We start from the raw sequence: 18,213 nt of genomic DNA on the forward strand, positions 1-18,213 counted from the left end.
GCACCCGGCCAGCACAGACCCACACTGGAAAACCTTGTGTAAGCCTTTGCTCGAACCACACCAGCCAGCCTCATCAACCCGGGCAAATGTTGTCAGAGCAGTTCTGGCTTACCCCTTGGCCTTGCTAACCTCAGCATGTACGCCAACCCCCACTCCTGGCTACCCAGCCAGCACGCCACCTGCCACACCGGGGGGGGTAACCTAGCGCTTAAGCCCCACCACCCCAAGTAAAAACCCAACATGCTCCGCAGACCCTGCTGCAGGTGAAACAGAAAAATATCGGCCCCAGTCATAGATATATGTACCCTGTGAGAACATGATGTCAGGGTGGAAGATGAGGTTCCACCTTGTCTGAACTTTATCCACCTCAGGTATGCATAGATCTTGTGCCTGGAGACGTCAACTACAAGAGGGCTGACAGCCCCAAGCCAGTCCCTTCTGGGGAGCATGTCTGACCAGATTATGATAATTCCTGATAGCCAGCTATGAGTCAGAGCAAGATCCCTACAGACCAGTAGCCTGAAGGACAACGAGGTCCTCTGGCGCAGGTCATTCTCACTAAAGTATATTAACAGTACCTGAGCGGGCGTCCTGGAATCCAGAAAGTTCACACAGCAAAGAGAGTAGCTGGCCCCAGAGCATACATCTCTTGGAAGCCCACTACATCTCCGCCATGTCGCCCAAGTCGAGCTGGGTGCCAAATTCCAAGGCCGCTGCCCTCTTCCTCGCCCAAAACACAATGGAGTGTCCAATAAGAACATAAGAATGATGCGGACACAGGTGGAGAACACTCAGCAACGACTTGAAAATACAGAAAGGAGTGTAAGTAACCTGAATCTGTAACCCAAGACCTGTAACAGTACACCTTAAGTGTCCATCACACTGGGCAAAAGAACTAGGATCTATCACACCAGTCCCTGACTAGGCCGCAGCCATGGCCCCCACATGGGACGCCCATCACACCGGGCACCCAAACACTCACTCAGTGGTACCTATCACACCAGGTACCGTTCAGCCACAGGCCAGGCCAGCACATAGCCTATTGGCCTAGTACTTACTTAGGTAGAACTTATCAGCGACCAACCTCCACTGGCCAATGCATTAATATCCACTGGTGAAAGACTAATACTGCTGCAACAGATGCTGCCCCAATTCTGAATAAATGCAGCCCACCCATGTAGGATGCTGAATACCAACCAGCCACTGCAAGGCAAACACTGGTCAATGAAGGCCTACTTCACTTGCAGATGTAGCCCATACAGTGTGCTGAATGCTTGCCAGCCACTGCCAGGTAACCATGGGCCAGTTAAGTCCTCTTTCACTCACAAAAACCTATTCCTATAAAGAGTGCTAAATGCCCGCCAGCTACTTCCTGGAAACCATTGGCAACTAAAGGACATCACTTGTAAGTATAGCCCCATATAGGGGAATGAAACTCTCTGGTTACCGCCAGGCAAACACGGAATGAAGACCTATTTTACTTGCAAATTTTGCCGCATCTAGGGTACTGAATGCCCGCCAGCCACTGCCTGGCAAACATTGGTCAATAAATACTATTTTCACTTGCAAACATAGCCCCATATAGGGTGCTGAATGCTCGCCGGCTACTGCCGGGCAACTGTATGCTAGTAAATGCCTACTTCACTAACAAATGTAGTCCCATATAGGGTGCTGAATGCTTGCTGACTATTGCCAGGCAACTATGGGCAGTAAAGCCTACTTCACTTGCAAATAGAGTGCTGAAAGCTTGGTGGCTACTGCCATGCAACCAAGGACCAATAAAGGCCTTCTTCATTTACAAATGTAGGCCCTTATAGGGTGCTGAATGCCCACCAGCTACTGCCAGGCAACCATTGGCCACTAAAGGGCCTACTTCCCTTGTAAATGTAGCCCCAGATAGGGTGCTGAATGTCCAGCAGCTACTGCCAGACAAACATGGGCAAATAAATGCACCTGCAAATGTAGCCCCAGAGAGGGTTCTGAACGCTTGCTGGCTGCTGCCAGGCAACTATGGGCCAGTAAAGGCTTATTTCACTTGTTAATGTAGTCCCATATACTGTGCTGAATGCTTGCTGGCTACTGCCATGAAAACTTGGGCCAATAAAGTAATATTGAACTTACAAAGGAACTCCTATATAGGGTGCCAAATGCTTGCCAGCTATTGCCAGGCAACGATGGGCCAAATATAGCCTCCGAAAGGGTGCTGAACTTTCATTAGCTACTGCCAGGCAATTATGGGCCGTTGAAGGCCTGCTTCACCTACAAAGGTAGCCCCATACAGAGTGCTGAAAATAGAGTGGCACTGCCAGGCAACCATGGGCTATTGAAAGGTTGGACTAAACAACTTACAAATGTAATCCAAAATAGGGTGCTGAATGCTTGCTGGTCACTGCCAGACAACCATGGGTCCATGAAGGCCTAATCTACTTGCTGGCATAGCCTGTGGCTTTTGAAAAGCCAGCTACACGAGGCAGGTGTCGGGTATTCACTGCATACAGCCAGGTGTCTGTCGCTTGAGTATGAAGACCTCATGTGAGAAACTTGGCAGTGGGGATTCGCTCAGCCCCTCTACGGTCATTTCTCCTCGTGACTGATGATTGTGTTCATGGTGCCTCGTGTGTGGAAGTCACTGGAAATTGGTTGAATGCTGTGGGGCTGAGGTTCCGACATGCTGTTCGGATGGTCAAAAGTGCTGCTGCTACTGCTGCAGCTGCCTTATGGTATCAGCAACAACTGCCACTACAGGGGGGGATGGCAGAAGAGCACCCATCAGTCTCCGGACATAACTATTGCTGTCTTTGCCTCTCTCTCAATTGTTGAGCAGAAAGATCTCTCTTTTAAAGAAACTCCAGATGTTACTATTGCTGTCTTTGCCTCTCTCGGTATTGTTGACCAGAATGAGCTCTCTTTTAAGGAAACTCCAGATGTGTCTTCCCTGGGAGGAAAGTAAGTTGGGTTGTGGTTTTGATGTCTAGTAATTCTGATTAAAATCAGTGTTGTAAATATAGAAAAATTCCTTGGGATTACATACTGTGGGTCTGGTGGCAATAGTGGGGGCAGTAGAGATGGCATGGAGTGAGTTCTAGTTCACATAGACCAAAAGACCCCTGCACCTAGAGAACTAGATGTCAGGGTAAACGCTAGGCTTGAACTCGTTCTATGTGCCATGTTCATTATCCTTGTGCAGAGAAGTTTTTCGTAGGAAGGAACAGAATATTTGGTTATGTGAGCTGCAGCCAGTGCTCTAAAGTGGTTTTGCTAGTGGGTGTGCTTTTAAAGGCATGTGGAACATGATCACACATGGAGGAAAGCTAATAGGCCTGCAGGTTTGAGTGTGGTGGTCAGTGGCACAACTTAGTGGAACGACACACAAGAGCTATGGGGCAAAATGGTGACAGTGTAACAATAGATCACTTTTATTGTGGGGATGATAATGCAACAGCAAAAATGTGCAGTCAAAATAAAAAGCAATACAGTGTATTGGATATTTTCAATCTTTTTCAGCTCATGGCACACTGTCGGGTGTAAAATTGTAAAGAATCACCATGGGTTCTTGGACAAGGCACACCCAGCTGCCAGTCAGAGTTCTCACATCACCCAATGGCCTAATAAATGACCCTCCCCAAATGTCCATGGCACACATGTAGACCATGCATGGCACACCAATGTGCCACTCACATGGGTTGAAAATTGCTGCAGTGTATTCACTACTCACTCATACAACTCGGCATAATCATAAGCAGTTGCTAGGGCTGCAATCCCATAAACACTGACCACATGTTCATATCATATGTTGAATGCTTGGGGCTGATCTCAGGCCTCCCCTTAAATGATTCCAACCTAGACAAGAGTCCTGGACTCAGACATGTCAAGGAGAACATGATGGAGGTGCTAATTGTGTCATCAACTTGGCTGCAAATGTGACAAGAAGCTTCAGCGGCTTAGTGAGTCACTGGCCAGGCTTGCCAAAGGTGATTTATCTGTATCTGTACCTGCTACAGGAGTTTAAAGAGTTGCAGGAATCATGGGGCTAGTTTGCCAAGACTACTGGTCCAGTGTGATCTGGGTCTTGTGCTGACTGCACAGGCTGGGCAGCATGTCGAGGGTGAGCCTCAGTGACAGTGGTGGTGCCAGCATGCTAAGCCCCCAGACTGGGTCAAATGCAGTCGCTTGGATCTACTCAGATCTATGACAGCAGCAAAGCTGGTTTCTTAAAAGCCGGAAGAGTTTAAAATGTAGAGGGAAATAGATCAAAAGAGGCAAAATGGATACTTGATTAGAGAGACACACTGTCCAATCCCATCCCCTGCCACTCTAAAGGTGGAGGTGCACACTTCATGCTCTTGGGGGAGCTTGAGGTTTCTGGTGGTGCACACACACGGTCGCCAGCCATTCACGCTCCATTGCATGCACTGTCACTGCTTGTGTAGTAGAGAGGGATTCCAGTGATGGAACACGAGCTCCATCAACAGAAGGTGCCATAGGATTAGGCCATAGGGCTGCATGGCTATTCACATTGACCTGGAAGTAAGCCCCATTGAACATAATGAGGAGACATGTATACGGTGGCAAAGAATCCTAGAATAGAAAAGGACCTAATGGGTCATCAAACCCCTGCCTGGAAGCAGGAAATCCTCTTAGAGCATCTTCAAAATAAATAAAAAAACCCAGTTCTTAATGAAACAATCCCTGCACTATAAGGGGATCTGTTTGTCACTTTCTACCCTTGAAGGTCATCAAGGTATGATATGAGCAAAGGGCTCTTCCATGACAGAAACAAAACCTCTCAAGCCAGCCTTCCCTTCTCAGGAGTTGGGAACTGAGGCTCCACTTTCCTCATTGGCTTGTTCCAGGAGAAGAAAATGTCATCCTGTTCAACCACCCATAAACTATGGGAAGATGAGTGGACACGTCCAGGGGGCCAGGTGACCAGATCCCTTCGGACTTTTGTTCAGAAGGAACTAGTGTGATGCGGTTATATTATTTTCCACCTCTTTTTCTTGTTGGGCCATCAAAAGATGTTACCAGGAATTCCTTGCCTGTATCTGGGCATAGGGAGAGATAGAAAGTTCATAAAAGCAGAGCTGCATGTGGGCCCATCAGCCTGATTTTAAGCACAAGTAAGGGCTATGCAAAGAGCATGGAGCATTCCCATTCACCATATTGAATATGAACCAGAGTTAAGACTACATGATTGTCTCATTTCAGAATAATTCCGAAGTACTTCCATCTTCTCTTTGCCATGATGTTTGCCAGTTTCGAAATCAAGAAAGATGTCAACCTCTTGACAAACAAGACATTGAATTTTTTATCGACTGAAAACTCTAACAATGCCAGGGAGTCCTGTTATGGAACTATGTGTCTCCTTTTCACAGGTCAGGGGCATCCCCTTAATTACGTCTGCAGCAAGGAAAAGGAACTCATTGTCATCATAGGGGGGCTCATTCCTCAAAACTCGAAGCTGATGCCCCACATCTCAAATATCTACAGGATCCCACAGGTATGTGTGTTCCCTAATCTAGAGAGAGGTACAGCCACTAGGATTGCTAGGAGACCAGACCATCTGGGCTACAACAAGAGAAGACAGAAGACTGTCCATTTAGCACATAGCTTGGAGTCAAATGTTAATAAAGTGTTGTGTGAAATTGTCAAAATCTGATTAAGTTTTTAAAAAAAACCACTTTAAGGAGGGAATAATTTATACTGAATTAGCAGGAAATCTATGTGGGCAAAATATTTTCTCCAGTGCCTTCCCTCGAGGAGGCCTCCATGAATGACCCATACTGCTGGATGCAGTGTACGTCACAATGACAGCTGAATTAAAGCTGGAAAGTTGGACAGGATTGGGTCCTGAGAGCACAATCCTATGCCTGTTTACTCAGAAGTAAGTTCCATGATAGTAAATGGAGCTTACTCCCAGGAAAGTGTGGACAGAATTGGAGCCTGAATGAATTATCCTAAGCCTCTTGGTCATCCTGCCCAAAACACTACACCCCAGAAAACAGAGACTTCCAAATTCTTCTTACAGGATCGAGTACAAAAAACTCTACTATATAACCTGCCAGGCATTTGAGAGAGGACCTTTTTATTTAGCAATAATCAGGTGTTTGTCTGCCCTAAAAAGCTCATTCTCTTTCCCCTTAGCTCAATTATGGCTTCCTTGACTCTTCACTGAGTGACAGAACGCAGTTCCCTTCCCTCTACCAGATGGTCCCAAATGCAAGATCTCAGTACACTGGGATTGTTCAACTGATTCGGCATTTCAAATGGAACTGGATTGACCTCCTCGTTTCAGACAATGACACTGGAGAAACATTTTTGAGGACTCTCATTCCCAGGTTCCTCCAGAACAACATTTGTGTGGCTTTTTCGAAGGCTATTTTGGAAGCAAAGATGGATGAGAGCAAATCCTTTAATGATCATCTATTTGGTATAGGATCTACTCTCTCTGCATCCAAAAGCAACGTGACTGTTGTTCATGGAGATTCACAATGTATGGAAAGCTTGCGAATGCTTCTAATATTTTATGAAAATGCACAGCAAGACCCAACAGAGAATGTTTGGATCATGACATCTCAGTGGGATTTTGCAACTGTATTACACCCGCTTTTTTTCACACCCAAATCCTTCAATGGAACCTTGTCCTTCGCACTCCACACAAAGGATGTGCCAAGATATGAAAACTTCCTTAAGGCAATAAATCCGTATCTGTCTGTGTTTTCTTACTCGTATGATTTCTGGTCAACTTTACTTCAGTGTTCATTCCCCACATTTAACTTGATTGTACCAAACACAGGGAACTGCACTGGGGAGGAGAAGCTGAGCAGTCTCCCCAGTTCTGTATTTGAAATGAAAATGTCCGGTGAGAGATACAGTATCTACAGTGCTGCTCATGCCGTAGCACATGCTCTGCATTCCATGTACTCGTCAATATTCAAGCATAAATTAAAGGGAACTGGAGGGAAAGGGGATGTTTGGGCTGTTCAGCCATGGCAGGTAGGATTTTCCTGGAAGCCTCTACTGTGTATGGTCACCCCTGCATTCCCATGGATGGACTTGGATCCGCTCTTGCACTGCAACTGGACTGAGCAAGAAGTGAGCCAATATTTTCACTTTAGTTTGTCTAAGCCCAAGTCCTTTCTATTTGGAAAGGGACTGGCAGCCCAATCCTCTGCATGTCTATTCCGCAGTAAGTCCCATTACAGTCAATGGGGCTTACTTCCAGGAAAGCGTGGATAGGATTGGGTTGTTAATTGCCTGCAGCTTCAGCCATGTATTAACCGTTTTTAAGCTCATTATTAACAGCGAGGAACCCAGTTGAGACAGGCTGTCCCTCAGCTCTGCTACTATGTTGATCACCTCTGAACAGAATGTCACAATATTTGTATGTCTACAGTGGTTTAGCTTGTGGGAGGCAGGTAGTACCATGTGACACACTCGGGGACGGTGATACTATGAGTGGCCTAAACTGTGGATACTTTTGTATTTTTGAATCATGCCATCATGATATATATCCTTCGATAGGTAACTCAATGCCAAATGTAATGAAACAAACCGTGTTATCAGTTTTCTGTCAAACATTCTAGCCAAATAACCGGAAAAGGAAAACACAACTGCCTTATGTAACAGAAAGTGGATTTTTTAAACTCAAAACTAACCAATGAGACTTGGGGTGCAATCCTAACCAACTTTCCAGCACTGACTTAGCTGTGCCAATGTGGTGTGCCCGGCATCCTGCAGTGGGGAGGCAGTCAAAGGGGCCTCTTCAACATATGCCCTAATTGTTGCTCTTCAACAATTGTGCCCTAATTGTTCCAAGAGCAAATGAGGTGTGATAAAACAGCATGGAACCAATAAGTGTTAGTCTGAGTCAGCTCTAATTTCCATGGATGAGAACTCACACTAGCACTCATATTCTTTTGTGTGTGTCATCAAATTTGCCACTTGTTCTTTGTTGGTGACTGATTTGTTGGTTGACCTGTAAGTTGTATAATAAAATAAATAAATAAAGTTAATGGGGCTGACACTAACCCTAGTCATGTCACTAGTGGGACATTTGGGTGGTGTTAGTCACTGGCTGTGTTGAAGTTAGTTTGTCACTTTTAAGTTAGTGACTCTTAAAGTGAACCCCAGAAGCTGGTGGGGACAGGATCACAAAGAGGGGGACATGTGGAGGAGGGGATAACATTGGGGATGGAAAGTTTCTTATCTTGGAAGAACGGAGATGAGTAGAGGAGCAATAGACTGAAGGATTCCTATTGGGGGTTATGAAATGAATTGTGAATTCTGGTGGAAATGGGGACTGGGAAAAGGAGGAGGGGGTGAGAATAACTCTGAGAAAGTTTTACTATGTAAAGTTTATAATCATTACAGATAAAAAAATGTTCTTGTTGATTTTGCTTGCACGCAAGGTCTTTCAGGTCACATGGAATTCCTGCAGATTCCTGACTAGGAGGAGGGGTTGCAAGTTAATGTGGGACATTGGGGACTTTGTGTGTTGTTGGTGACTGCCTTAGATGACTTTAAAAGTGGGTTCCAAACATTAATGTGGACTACAGGTCTATCCGTGGTTATTAACCATTCTGGCTACATTGAACCTCCAGGTGCAGGGGCAGTATATCACAGAGTACTACGTGAAGGGACTTTCACCCCCTGCTTGTGGTAAAATGTTCAATGCCTTTATTTTCTGGCCTTGATTATTATTCTTTTCATGTCATGACTACTACTGAAAATAATTTTGTCGTATACAGGGGCTGGTGTCAAAAATGTATGGGCCCCGGATGTCCAATGACCTAGCCATGCGTCTGCATGTATAATCACAGTCTCTGCATTGCCAGAAGGCCAAGGTGTCAGATTCCAGTGATATCAAAAGAACTCCTGCTCAAGTTTACCCCAGTGTTTTCTTTTTTTTTTTTTCTCCAATCAGCTTCACCACTTTCTGAGAAACGTTCGCTTCAACAATAACGTAGGTGAAGAAATATTCTTTGGAAATGGGGAACTGGCCACAGGTTTTGATATCGTCAACACAGTCACATTCCTCAATCGCTCTTTCCGTAGAGTCATGGTAGGAAGGATGGACCCCTGGGCTCCTGAAGGAGAAGAGTTTGCTGTTAATGGAAGCGCCATTGTGTGGAATCACAAGTTTGATCAGGTGGGAAGGATCTGAATGCATTTTCTGAGCTATAATTTCATAGCTGTAGAAGAACCCAGAAGTACTCTTCAGCAGATGCCTGGGAATGCATATTCCTGTACATGATGCACTTACTCTGAAGCAAGCCCTATGGCATTCACTGGGATTTACTCTGGTTCTGCCAGCCTTCTGTGCTTATAGTGATGCAAGAGTAACACCTAAAAATGTGGCTGACTTGTTATAATGGTTGTTTTTCTAGACTAGGATGAATAACATGGATAATATACACAAAACTCTCATATATGCAGGCCTATGTTATCCATGCTCTTTTGTCCCCTTGTTTGTCCATCTCTTCCTATGAATTTTCAGACTGAATTGATTATGGTGATGAGAAAGGCCTTATATAAATACAGGTCTGCACCACTTAATGATAGGGGCACGTCCGCTGATCCCTGTTATGCAATGAGGTCATTAAGCGAACATTCAGTCCAATCAATTTCCTTTGTTGTGAAAACAGACACCCCCTGCCAGACACTAGCTGGCTGCATAGGCTACTGGAGACAGATGGCCTCTTCTTTGCATTAACAGTCTCTCTGTTGTGTAGACAGACACTCTGCTGCAGGCTACGGGAGATGCGATTGCCCTGGGATCCCGCTTTGAAATGAAAATGTCTGGCCTGATCTATGGTATCTACAATGCCTTGTATGCTGTAGCACATACTCTCCATGTGATGTATTCCTCTAAATCCAAGCAGGAAGCAGTGGGCTATGGAGGCCTTTGGAACTTTCAGAAAATTCAGCCGTGGCAGGTGGGAATAATTTCTCCATCTGTACTATAAAGATCAAGAAGTATGTAGAGACACTATCCTTTCCCTGGATGAACTCAAGGATCTTGTTATTGGATTCAATAATAGGTTGTCTGAAACACTGCTAATGTGAAATTTGGGGGGGGGGGGGGAAAGATGTCCTGGTGAACAATTGTGTTTTATGATTTCTGAAGAGGAGATTAAAATAATGTTGCCTTCTAATGTTAAGATTATAGTTTAGCATAATAACTAAAAAAAATGGTGAATTTTAACACTTGTCCCAGTTTATTCATTGGTTTCTCCTCCAATCTAGCTTCACTTCTTTCTGAAAAATGTCCACAGGTTTAATCAGGTAGAAAGAGCCATTACTGTAGGTAATGAACCATTACTGTAGAAAGAACCAAACTGTAGGTTTTACAGTTGCAAGTTGTAATCCAGGTTGTTGGGTAACTGTTGAGATACTCTTGGCTGCTCTTATAAAGCTGGTGGAGCTAGTTGATGGTGGTATTTGCATTATGATATACAGTCAACCTGCATCTTATTCAAGGGTTACATTCCAGAGTCGGCATGTAAAGCTAAAATTGCACATACTCAAAATTACCTTGCAAATCCTTATATAAATAAAATATAATCCTTTATATATATATATATAATTTTTATATACTATAAAAAAGTATAAAAATACTGTCTCTTAAAAAACTATGATTGGTATGTGAGAAGTAGACCGACAGAGAGAACAGCAGCTTCAGTCTCCAATGTCAGGCTCACTCTGGGGTACACATTTAGTAAGTGGAATTGCAGGTGGTGAATAGTTTGCAGTGTTTAAACTCTTTTCCTCTGATCTTTTTTTTTTTTTTTTTTTTTTTTGCCAAGTGCATGTAATATACTTAAAGAGCTATTGGAATGATTTTTGATAATCAACTGCACATGTCTTTAAATGCATAATTTGGCCCTTGCGTGCTTTTTGGATATTTTTCACATAGGAGCCAAGGGGGCAGATGGGTCAGAATTGGGGCTGCACTGGGGGAAAAGTAAAAAGTCCTTTATCTTTACATCACCCCCCTGATGCAGATTGTCCCCAGTCTGACACCTCCTGGTTACAGACACCAAAGATCTGGAAAGAAACAATCTACTCATTTAATGCATTGTGTAGTTTGAACCTCAGAAACCATATGAAGTGCTTAAAATCTGCTCTATGAATGTGACATATTCAGACATTGCTCTCAAACTGCTACTTTTAAAAGCAGAAAAGTGCAGGGAAACAGTCTACTGTCGCCTTGTAGCTCTCCCCAGAGTGCTTCAGGAGGTCTAATTCAAATTCATTGGGAAGTGAGTAGAGGGACTATGCATTACTGCTACAGGAGTGCATATATCTGTAACTGCATTAGGGTGGCTGATGGTATAAGTATCATGAAGCAATATGACAATTCTCCCCAGAAAACCTCTTCTGTTGTTTTGAGGTGCTGCCCCAATCCACATGTGTTGAGAGTTGTCGTCCTGGCCAGAGCAGAGTGGTTCGTCAGGGGAAGCCAGTTTGTTGCTATGACTGTGCTCAGTGCTCTGAAGGGAGGATTTCAAGCCAGATGGGTAAGTAAACGCATTCAAAGCTAAATGGGGAGGACATTCCGATGTTTGTATAAGTGATCTGCGGAAAGGACTGGTTCATATAGGCATAAATGCCTGCAATCACAGTGATCACACAAATGGGTGAATGATGGGCCAATTCTACCCTCTCTTTCCTCTGGTGGAATATGTGTTGTGCCGGCAGAGAAAGAGGATAGGATTGGGCCAAAAAGCACTTTACGTTAGGCTCAGAGTTCCTGGGCTAAGATCACTTATGGAATGTTTTGGTCAAATGGTGAATTTAATCTCGATCTTCCAGGGCCTTATTCTACCCACTGCACTACACTGCCTCTCAGGTTTGCAAGCTTTCTGAAGCTGTTCCTTCTGGTCAGTTTTACTAGGTATATGTTGCATTATTTCCAGAGGAATGCTATGCCCATAGAAATGTGTGATGCTGAATTAATTAGCTGAACTGGGACATGCCAGCTCCTATTCCACTGGTAAAACAGGAAATTCTGTATTATTTATTTATTTATTTACTCCAAAATGAAAAGAAGAGATCTCACACTTGGAGAAAGCATGGGGATAAAACCCGGTAAAAACCCGGTAAAGCTCCTGGGCCCGATAACATTTTGAATGAGACTTTGTCTAATAATCCCAATTGGTGGGCAGAACCACTTGCATCCTTTTCTACCTTGGTTAATTCCACAGGTCGTTTTCCTGATGCCTGGTTGACATCTACTCTCATTCCAGTCTACAAAAAAGGTGACCCTTCATCACCCTCAAATTATCGCCCAATAAGTTTATTATCAAACATTGGAAAATTGTATTCAAAGTATCTTTTAACAAAACTCTCTTCCTGGGCAATTTCTAAAAACCTCCCCGGAAAGGAACAGATTGGTTTTCGGGCAGGAGCTTCTACCCTTGATCATATTTTTACGTTGACTTATTTAGCAGAGAAGTATTTTATTTATAATAAAGCTAACCTTTTTGCTGCATTTGTTGATCTCCAAGGTGCTTTTGATTCTGTGAATAGAGACCTTTTATGGTCTAAACTACTTAAATGGGGAATAGACTTGCGTTTATTATTCCTGCTACGTCAATTACACTCTCAAAATTTTTGTCAGGTTCGGATCCCAAATTCTAATATTCTCACTGACAGATTTCCTATTCACAATGGTGTCCGCCAGGGTTGTATCCTTGCTCCCTTATTATTCAATTTATTTCTATCTGATTTACCTTCTTTTCTTTCTTCTTCTACTCATTCTACTCCGGTTCTAAACGGGGTCCCTGTCTTTACCCTCTTGTATGCAGATGATGCAGTACTATTATCTCTAACTAAATCTGGACTTCGCTGCATCTTGGCTAAATTTCAGGAGTACTGTACACTAAATGACCTAACAATCAATTCAAACAAAACTCAAATTATGGTGTTTTCCCGCTCTTGGTCCCCTACAACATGGACGATAGGTCCAAATATATATAAGCAAGTCCAGTCTTATAAATATTTGGGCCTTATATTTCATTATAAACTTTCTTGGACTCTTCATAAGAAAGCTATCACTTCATCTCTTTCTCCCCAACTTAAAGCCATTTTAAAAATTTTTTATAATGAAGGTAACCAGTATGTTCCTGCTGCTATCCAGATCTTTCAGTCCAAAATTCTTTCTCATTTGTTTTATGGTGCCCCAATTTGGATTAAAGCAATAAATAAGGATATTGATCAGATCGCAGCATCTTTTTTTCGTAGAATTCTAGGGATTCCAAATTTAATTCGTGTTTCCACAATTATCCTAGAATTAGGTATCCATCTTCCAACAACTACAGCCTGGTTACTTACTTTTAAATATTGGCTTAAGCTGTTTTTAAATTCTCATTCCGGTTCCTTATTATATGATTTGTTAAGAGATTCTTATTTTTCTTCTTGGTTTCAGTTGATAGAAAATAAACTTGCTTCTCTCGACCTCTCATTAGAATCCCTGGCAGATATGAGTCTTCCAAGAGCATATTCATTGATAAAAGACAAGCTCTTAGCACTTGAATTCAATTATCTAAGTAATAGTCTCAATTCTGTTTGTTCCCCTCTTTCCCTTGGTTTGGCCCCATCCTTTAATCATGCATCTAATTATTTTTATACATTAACCAATCCGTTACATAGACGAGCCTTTATGTTAGCTCGCCTCAACATTTTCCCGTCGGCAGTTCATTCTGGCCGTTTTTTTAACATTCCATGGGAGAAAAGGCTCTGTCTCTTTTGTCATGAGACTCCTGATTTTTTGTTTCATATACTCTTTCTTTGCCCAGCACACTTTGATATTCGGAATCATTACCTTGATTCTTGGATCCCTTCTGACCTTATCCCCTCTGATATTATTCTCTCCAAGTTTATGAGTGATGTTTGTGATTCCCTAACTGCAGCTGTTGCTGGTTATTTATCCGAGATCCTTAAAGTAACGCTGTTAGAATTTAAATAATTCTAGTATCTTGTTTAAATTGTTGAGTGTTATGCAAATTGTCATGTCAATTGTAAAGTACAATTGTTAATCGTTTGATATGCCAATAAAGGTTTCAGAAAGAAAGAAAGAAAGCATGGGGATATGATGAATATGATTTTTAATTAATGCTTTGTTTATTGTTTCTATGGTATACAACTTATGAAGTCTGATCATGATTCTCTGCCCATGCAGTATCATTATAATGCCAAACTCAGCTAAACAAAATCAAGCCCTGAACATTAATCTGTTATCGGAATAAAAAGGTAAAGTAATCGTTTCCCCTGCACAGTCGTGGTACTCAACTCCAACTCAAATCTGAAATAGCCGGCGTTGTCCGAAGACGTCTTCTGTGGTCATGTGGCCAGCGTAACTAAACGCCGAAGCACACAAAACTCTGTTATCTTCCCACTGCAGTGGTACCTGCTTATCTACTAGCATTTAGATGCTTTTGAACTGCTAGGTTGGCAGGAGCTGAGGCAAGTAACAGGAGGTCACCCTGTACCTCAGCACCGGGGTCTTGAACTCCTGGGCTGCTGACCTTCCAGCCAACAGTCTAGTGTTTTTAACCACTCAGCCACCACACCTCATGCTATTGGACCACTAGTGATATTAACCACAGGCCATGTGTGTGATTCATCTTGTATTGGTCCAATGGCATGTTTCATACCATTCAGGGTCAACCTACCATAAGACTAAGGCACTGATGCCACTAGGCTAAGCAGGTAAGATGACCCATGCACATTTTGACATGTTAAAATAGTGTCCTCGTTGTTCAGATGCAGATCATTGTGACAAGTGTCCAGAAGACCAGTATCCAGACAGCGACCAGGATCGATGTGTCCCCAAAATCATAACTTTTTTGTCCTATGAAGAGCCCTTGGGAAACATCTTGTCTTCTTCTGCTCTGTTCCTTTCTTTGGTCACGCTTGTGGTGATGGGGAGCTTCATTCAGCACCGGATGACTCCAATAGTCAAAGCCAACAACTGGAGCATTACTTGCACCCTGCTCTTTGCTTTGCTGCTTTGCTTTCTATGTTCCTTTGTGTTCATTGGCTGTCCTGCGAAAGTGTCCTGCATTCTCCGGCAAACCTGGTTTGCCATCACTTTCACTGGGGCCGTTTCCTCAGTGTTGGCCAAAACCGTCACTGTGGTTCTGGCTTTTGTGGCTACAAAGCCAGGAAACCACATAAGGAAATGGGTGGGGAAGAGACTGGCGGTGTCCATTGTCCTTCTCTGTTCTCTTACGCAAACTGGCCTCTGTGCAGTGTGGCTGGCCACCTCTCCCCCCTTTCCAGAGTCTGACATGCATTTTCAGATGGGCCAAATCCTCATGCAATGCAATGAAGGCTCTAATAACATGTTCTATATTGTCTTGAGCTACATGGGGTTCCTGGCCATCATCAGTTTCACTGTGGCTTTCTTAGCCAGGACATTGCCTGATACTTTTAATGAGGCCAAGCTGATCACCTTCAGCATGTTGGTCTTTTGCAGTGTCTGGGTGTCCTTTGTGCCAACCTACCTAAGCACCAAGGGGAAATACATGGTGGCCGTGGAGATCTTCTCCATCTTGACCTCTAGTGCTGGATTGTTGAGTTTTATCTTTCTCCCCAAACTCTACATTATTGTGGTGAAGCCTGAGCTGAACACCAGGGAACAGCTAGTGCAGAAAAAGAATTTTAGCACTTGATTGATCACCTCCAATCTTTTTAAGCCTCTCTCTCCTCCCATTCAATATGGTGCCTTTTCTTTTATCCCAATGTTAACCTAAGGCTGTGGACAAGCTTGTGTCTCTTGTTATGGTTGTAAAACATTTAGGAGGTTTCAACCGTACAAGGAATAAACAAGGATGAACTGACTTTTCAGACTTGCTTATTAGCACTGACCCATTTCTCTCACAACAGCAGCAAAAGTGATTCTTTTCTTTAGTTCTCCAAACAACAGTTGAGAAGATAATTTGTTGTGAAGCATTCATACTCGTAGATTCCACTTAGACTGTAAATTGGTCCAACTGTTAGATATGGAAGAATCAGAGATGTCATTAAAGAGTTGCCTTATTTTTGCGGGTGCAGGTACTCTGCTAGTATCCGTAACAACACTGACACAGCTGAGCAGGCTGCCTCCTTGTGACAATGGCTGTCTGATGACAGCCTTGCATCACCTCCACATCCAAAAAGTCATCCGTTCCCACTTTGTCCACCCAATTGGGGGGGGGCGTACATGGGGAGTCCAGGTGCTCACTCCTTGCATTACCTTGGTACAGGTTACACGGAATTTGCCACTCAGCCACTGTCTTTCACTACAGCTGGAACTCTGCCACCACCATGGAATGCAGCTCATGCTCTATTGGTGTCCCTCCATCTGCGTGTGTGGGGGGGAGTAGGTAGGGTTGGGCTGACTCTCTCTGAATTCTGAGTGGCTTTTACATCTTCTCACTCCATTATGACTATCTTAGTTGGCCCCATGATTTTCAGTTTTTCCAGTTATCCCCAATCCCCGCCATTCATTTCAGTCATTCACTGCCTCAGTGCGGAACAGTTCATGGCTGTGGATCAAGCAGACGTGTTTCTTACACTTTGCAAAGATCTGAGAAGGCTGCTAGGAAGGATGATAATGATCTATGCAGTAATTAACATAATTACTGTAATCAGGAAGTGAATACTCCAACAGCTAAACAAAGACTCCTTCCTGTGACAAAAAAGGGGACATCAATGGTCAGGTAACATCTGAATTAGGAAAGTCTCTGCCTGTAGCCATGTTGAGAGGCCTAGGTATAGGGCTCCAGCTGTAACCGATTTTAATTAGTGCATACCAGGCCTGGGAGAACTGTGGAAGAGGCCGTTTCACAGGGCCCTCAGATATTGTATCAAGCTACCAAGTGAGCTTCAAGGCCAACATGATTAACAACAGGGTTCAGCTGTGGACCTCTCAGGTTGGGAGGGGGGATTCCACCATGAGTGAGAAGGCTTGTGGCACGTCCACCCCTAGAATGTTCGGGTAGAACCGAGTTCTGATTGGTGGAAGGGTCAGGGGACCTATAAAGGTGAGGGAGAAGAGTACCTGTTGTTCTCACTTTGTCTGTGGCTGAGGGAGCCTGAGATCCTGGACCATCCTGGTGAGAGTGACCCAAATTGACTGCGGCAAGATGGGGTAGATTGGACTTTGAAAGCTAGGACTTTGGTGAGTGATAGTTAGAGCTAGGAGTTAGTTGTTATTTTATTTGTGCTGGGTGTTGTATTGTATTGGAGTGCTCTTTTCTAAATTTCTTAATCTTAGACTGATGCAGTGCTGTCTGTATAACCTTGCTTTAATCTTTTATTCAATAAATCCTATTCTTTACCACTGACTGGATTATTGGGAAGGAGGAAGTACAGGGGACTGGTTGTGGGAGACAATCCAGTGTGCCTGGGGAGGACCCTGGAGACCCTGTAACGGGAGCCGATTCCTTTTTCCAAGCTGAGCCCAAGGGGGGGTGTAAGCTGGAGTATGACTCAAGGGGGAGGGTTCCCCAAATTTGTCCTGGCTACCAGGAGTGGAAGCTCTGGGGGTTTAAGAGCTAATTGGCAAACGGTCTTGGAGAGATCTGCGGGTGTCAAGGGGCCATAAGGGCTTGTGGCCACTTGATCACCCTGAGGGCAATAAAGAGATCACATTGTCAGGAGGAGTGTGGTCTGGTTTTTGTCACACTTCCCACTTGAACAACAAAAGTCACTGCACCTCTGAGGAGCTGATGACGTGCTCAGCAACATCTACAAAGGCTTCTTGCAAAAGGACTAGTTCCTTGCAGCCCAGGTTTTCCACTACCAGCCCAGTTTTTCCACTACCAGATGCAGTGCAAGATTATCAGCAGATGCAAGAGTGCTTTGAAAGCGACTGATGATGCTTGGCTAATTGAACCAATGAATGTGGCCATCAACCGGCTGGGTGTTTACGGGACAATGAAGGAGATCATCCTAGACAGGGGACAAAATGTCTTTGGACTCAGAGTGCTGTCTTTGCTTCTGCACCTGTATCATGTTTCTGGCAATAATTGTAACCCCAGGTGTGGTGTCCTGCCACAAATGGAAAGCGCAGTACTTAGTCCAACGCAAGATCTCATCATTGGTGAATTTCTTTCTTTCTTTGTTGTGCATTCAAAGGAACTACCGTTTAATGAACCTCCAATTACTGCTTTTCCTAATTAGTAAGTTCTTTTATTGTTTGAAATGATACCCCAGGGGAAT

General features: G+C 43.8%; 1 protein-coding gene across 1 annotated transcript; it reads left to right on the top strand.

Annotated features, from left to right (window-relative positions):
- Positions 1-934: 934 nt before the first annotated feature.
- Positions 935-15,680, top strand: LOC136654010 (vomeronasal type-2 receptor 26-like). Its single transcript, XM_066630873.1, has 5 exons — positions 935-1,004; positions 5,376-5,500; positions 8,927-9,151; positions 9,735-9,816; positions 14,770-15,680. Exons 1-5 carry the CDS (start codon positions 935-937, stop codon positions 15,678-15,680), a joined length of 1,413 nt encoding a protein of 470 aa, XP_066486970.1.
- Positions 15,681-18,213: the final 2,533 nt, after the last annotated feature.

The sequence above is a fragment of the Tiliqua scincoides genome, chromosome 5, assembly GCF_035046505.1.
Source record: "Tiliqua scincoides isolate rTilSci1 chromosome 5, rTilSci1.hap2, whole genome shotgun sequence".
In the NCBI taxonomy this organism is placed as follows: Eukaryota; Metazoa; Chordata; class Lepidosauria; order Squamata; family Scincidae; genus Tiliqua; species Tiliqua scincoides.

Bases quoted from the DNA above. Each gene is read 5' to 3' on its own strand.
- LOC136654010 (XM_066630873.1), top strand. From the start codon at position 935: ATGGCCCCCACATGGGACGCCCATCACACCGGGCACCCAAACACTCAC. The intron at 1,005-5,375 runs GTACCGTTCAGC...TCCTTTTCACAG, and splicing joins AGTGGTACCTATCACACCAG to GTCAGGGGCATCCCCTTAAT. The intron at 5,501-8,926 runs GTATGTGTGTTC...TTCTCCAATCAG, and splicing joins ATATCTACAGGATCCCACAG to CTTCACCACTTTCTGAGAAA.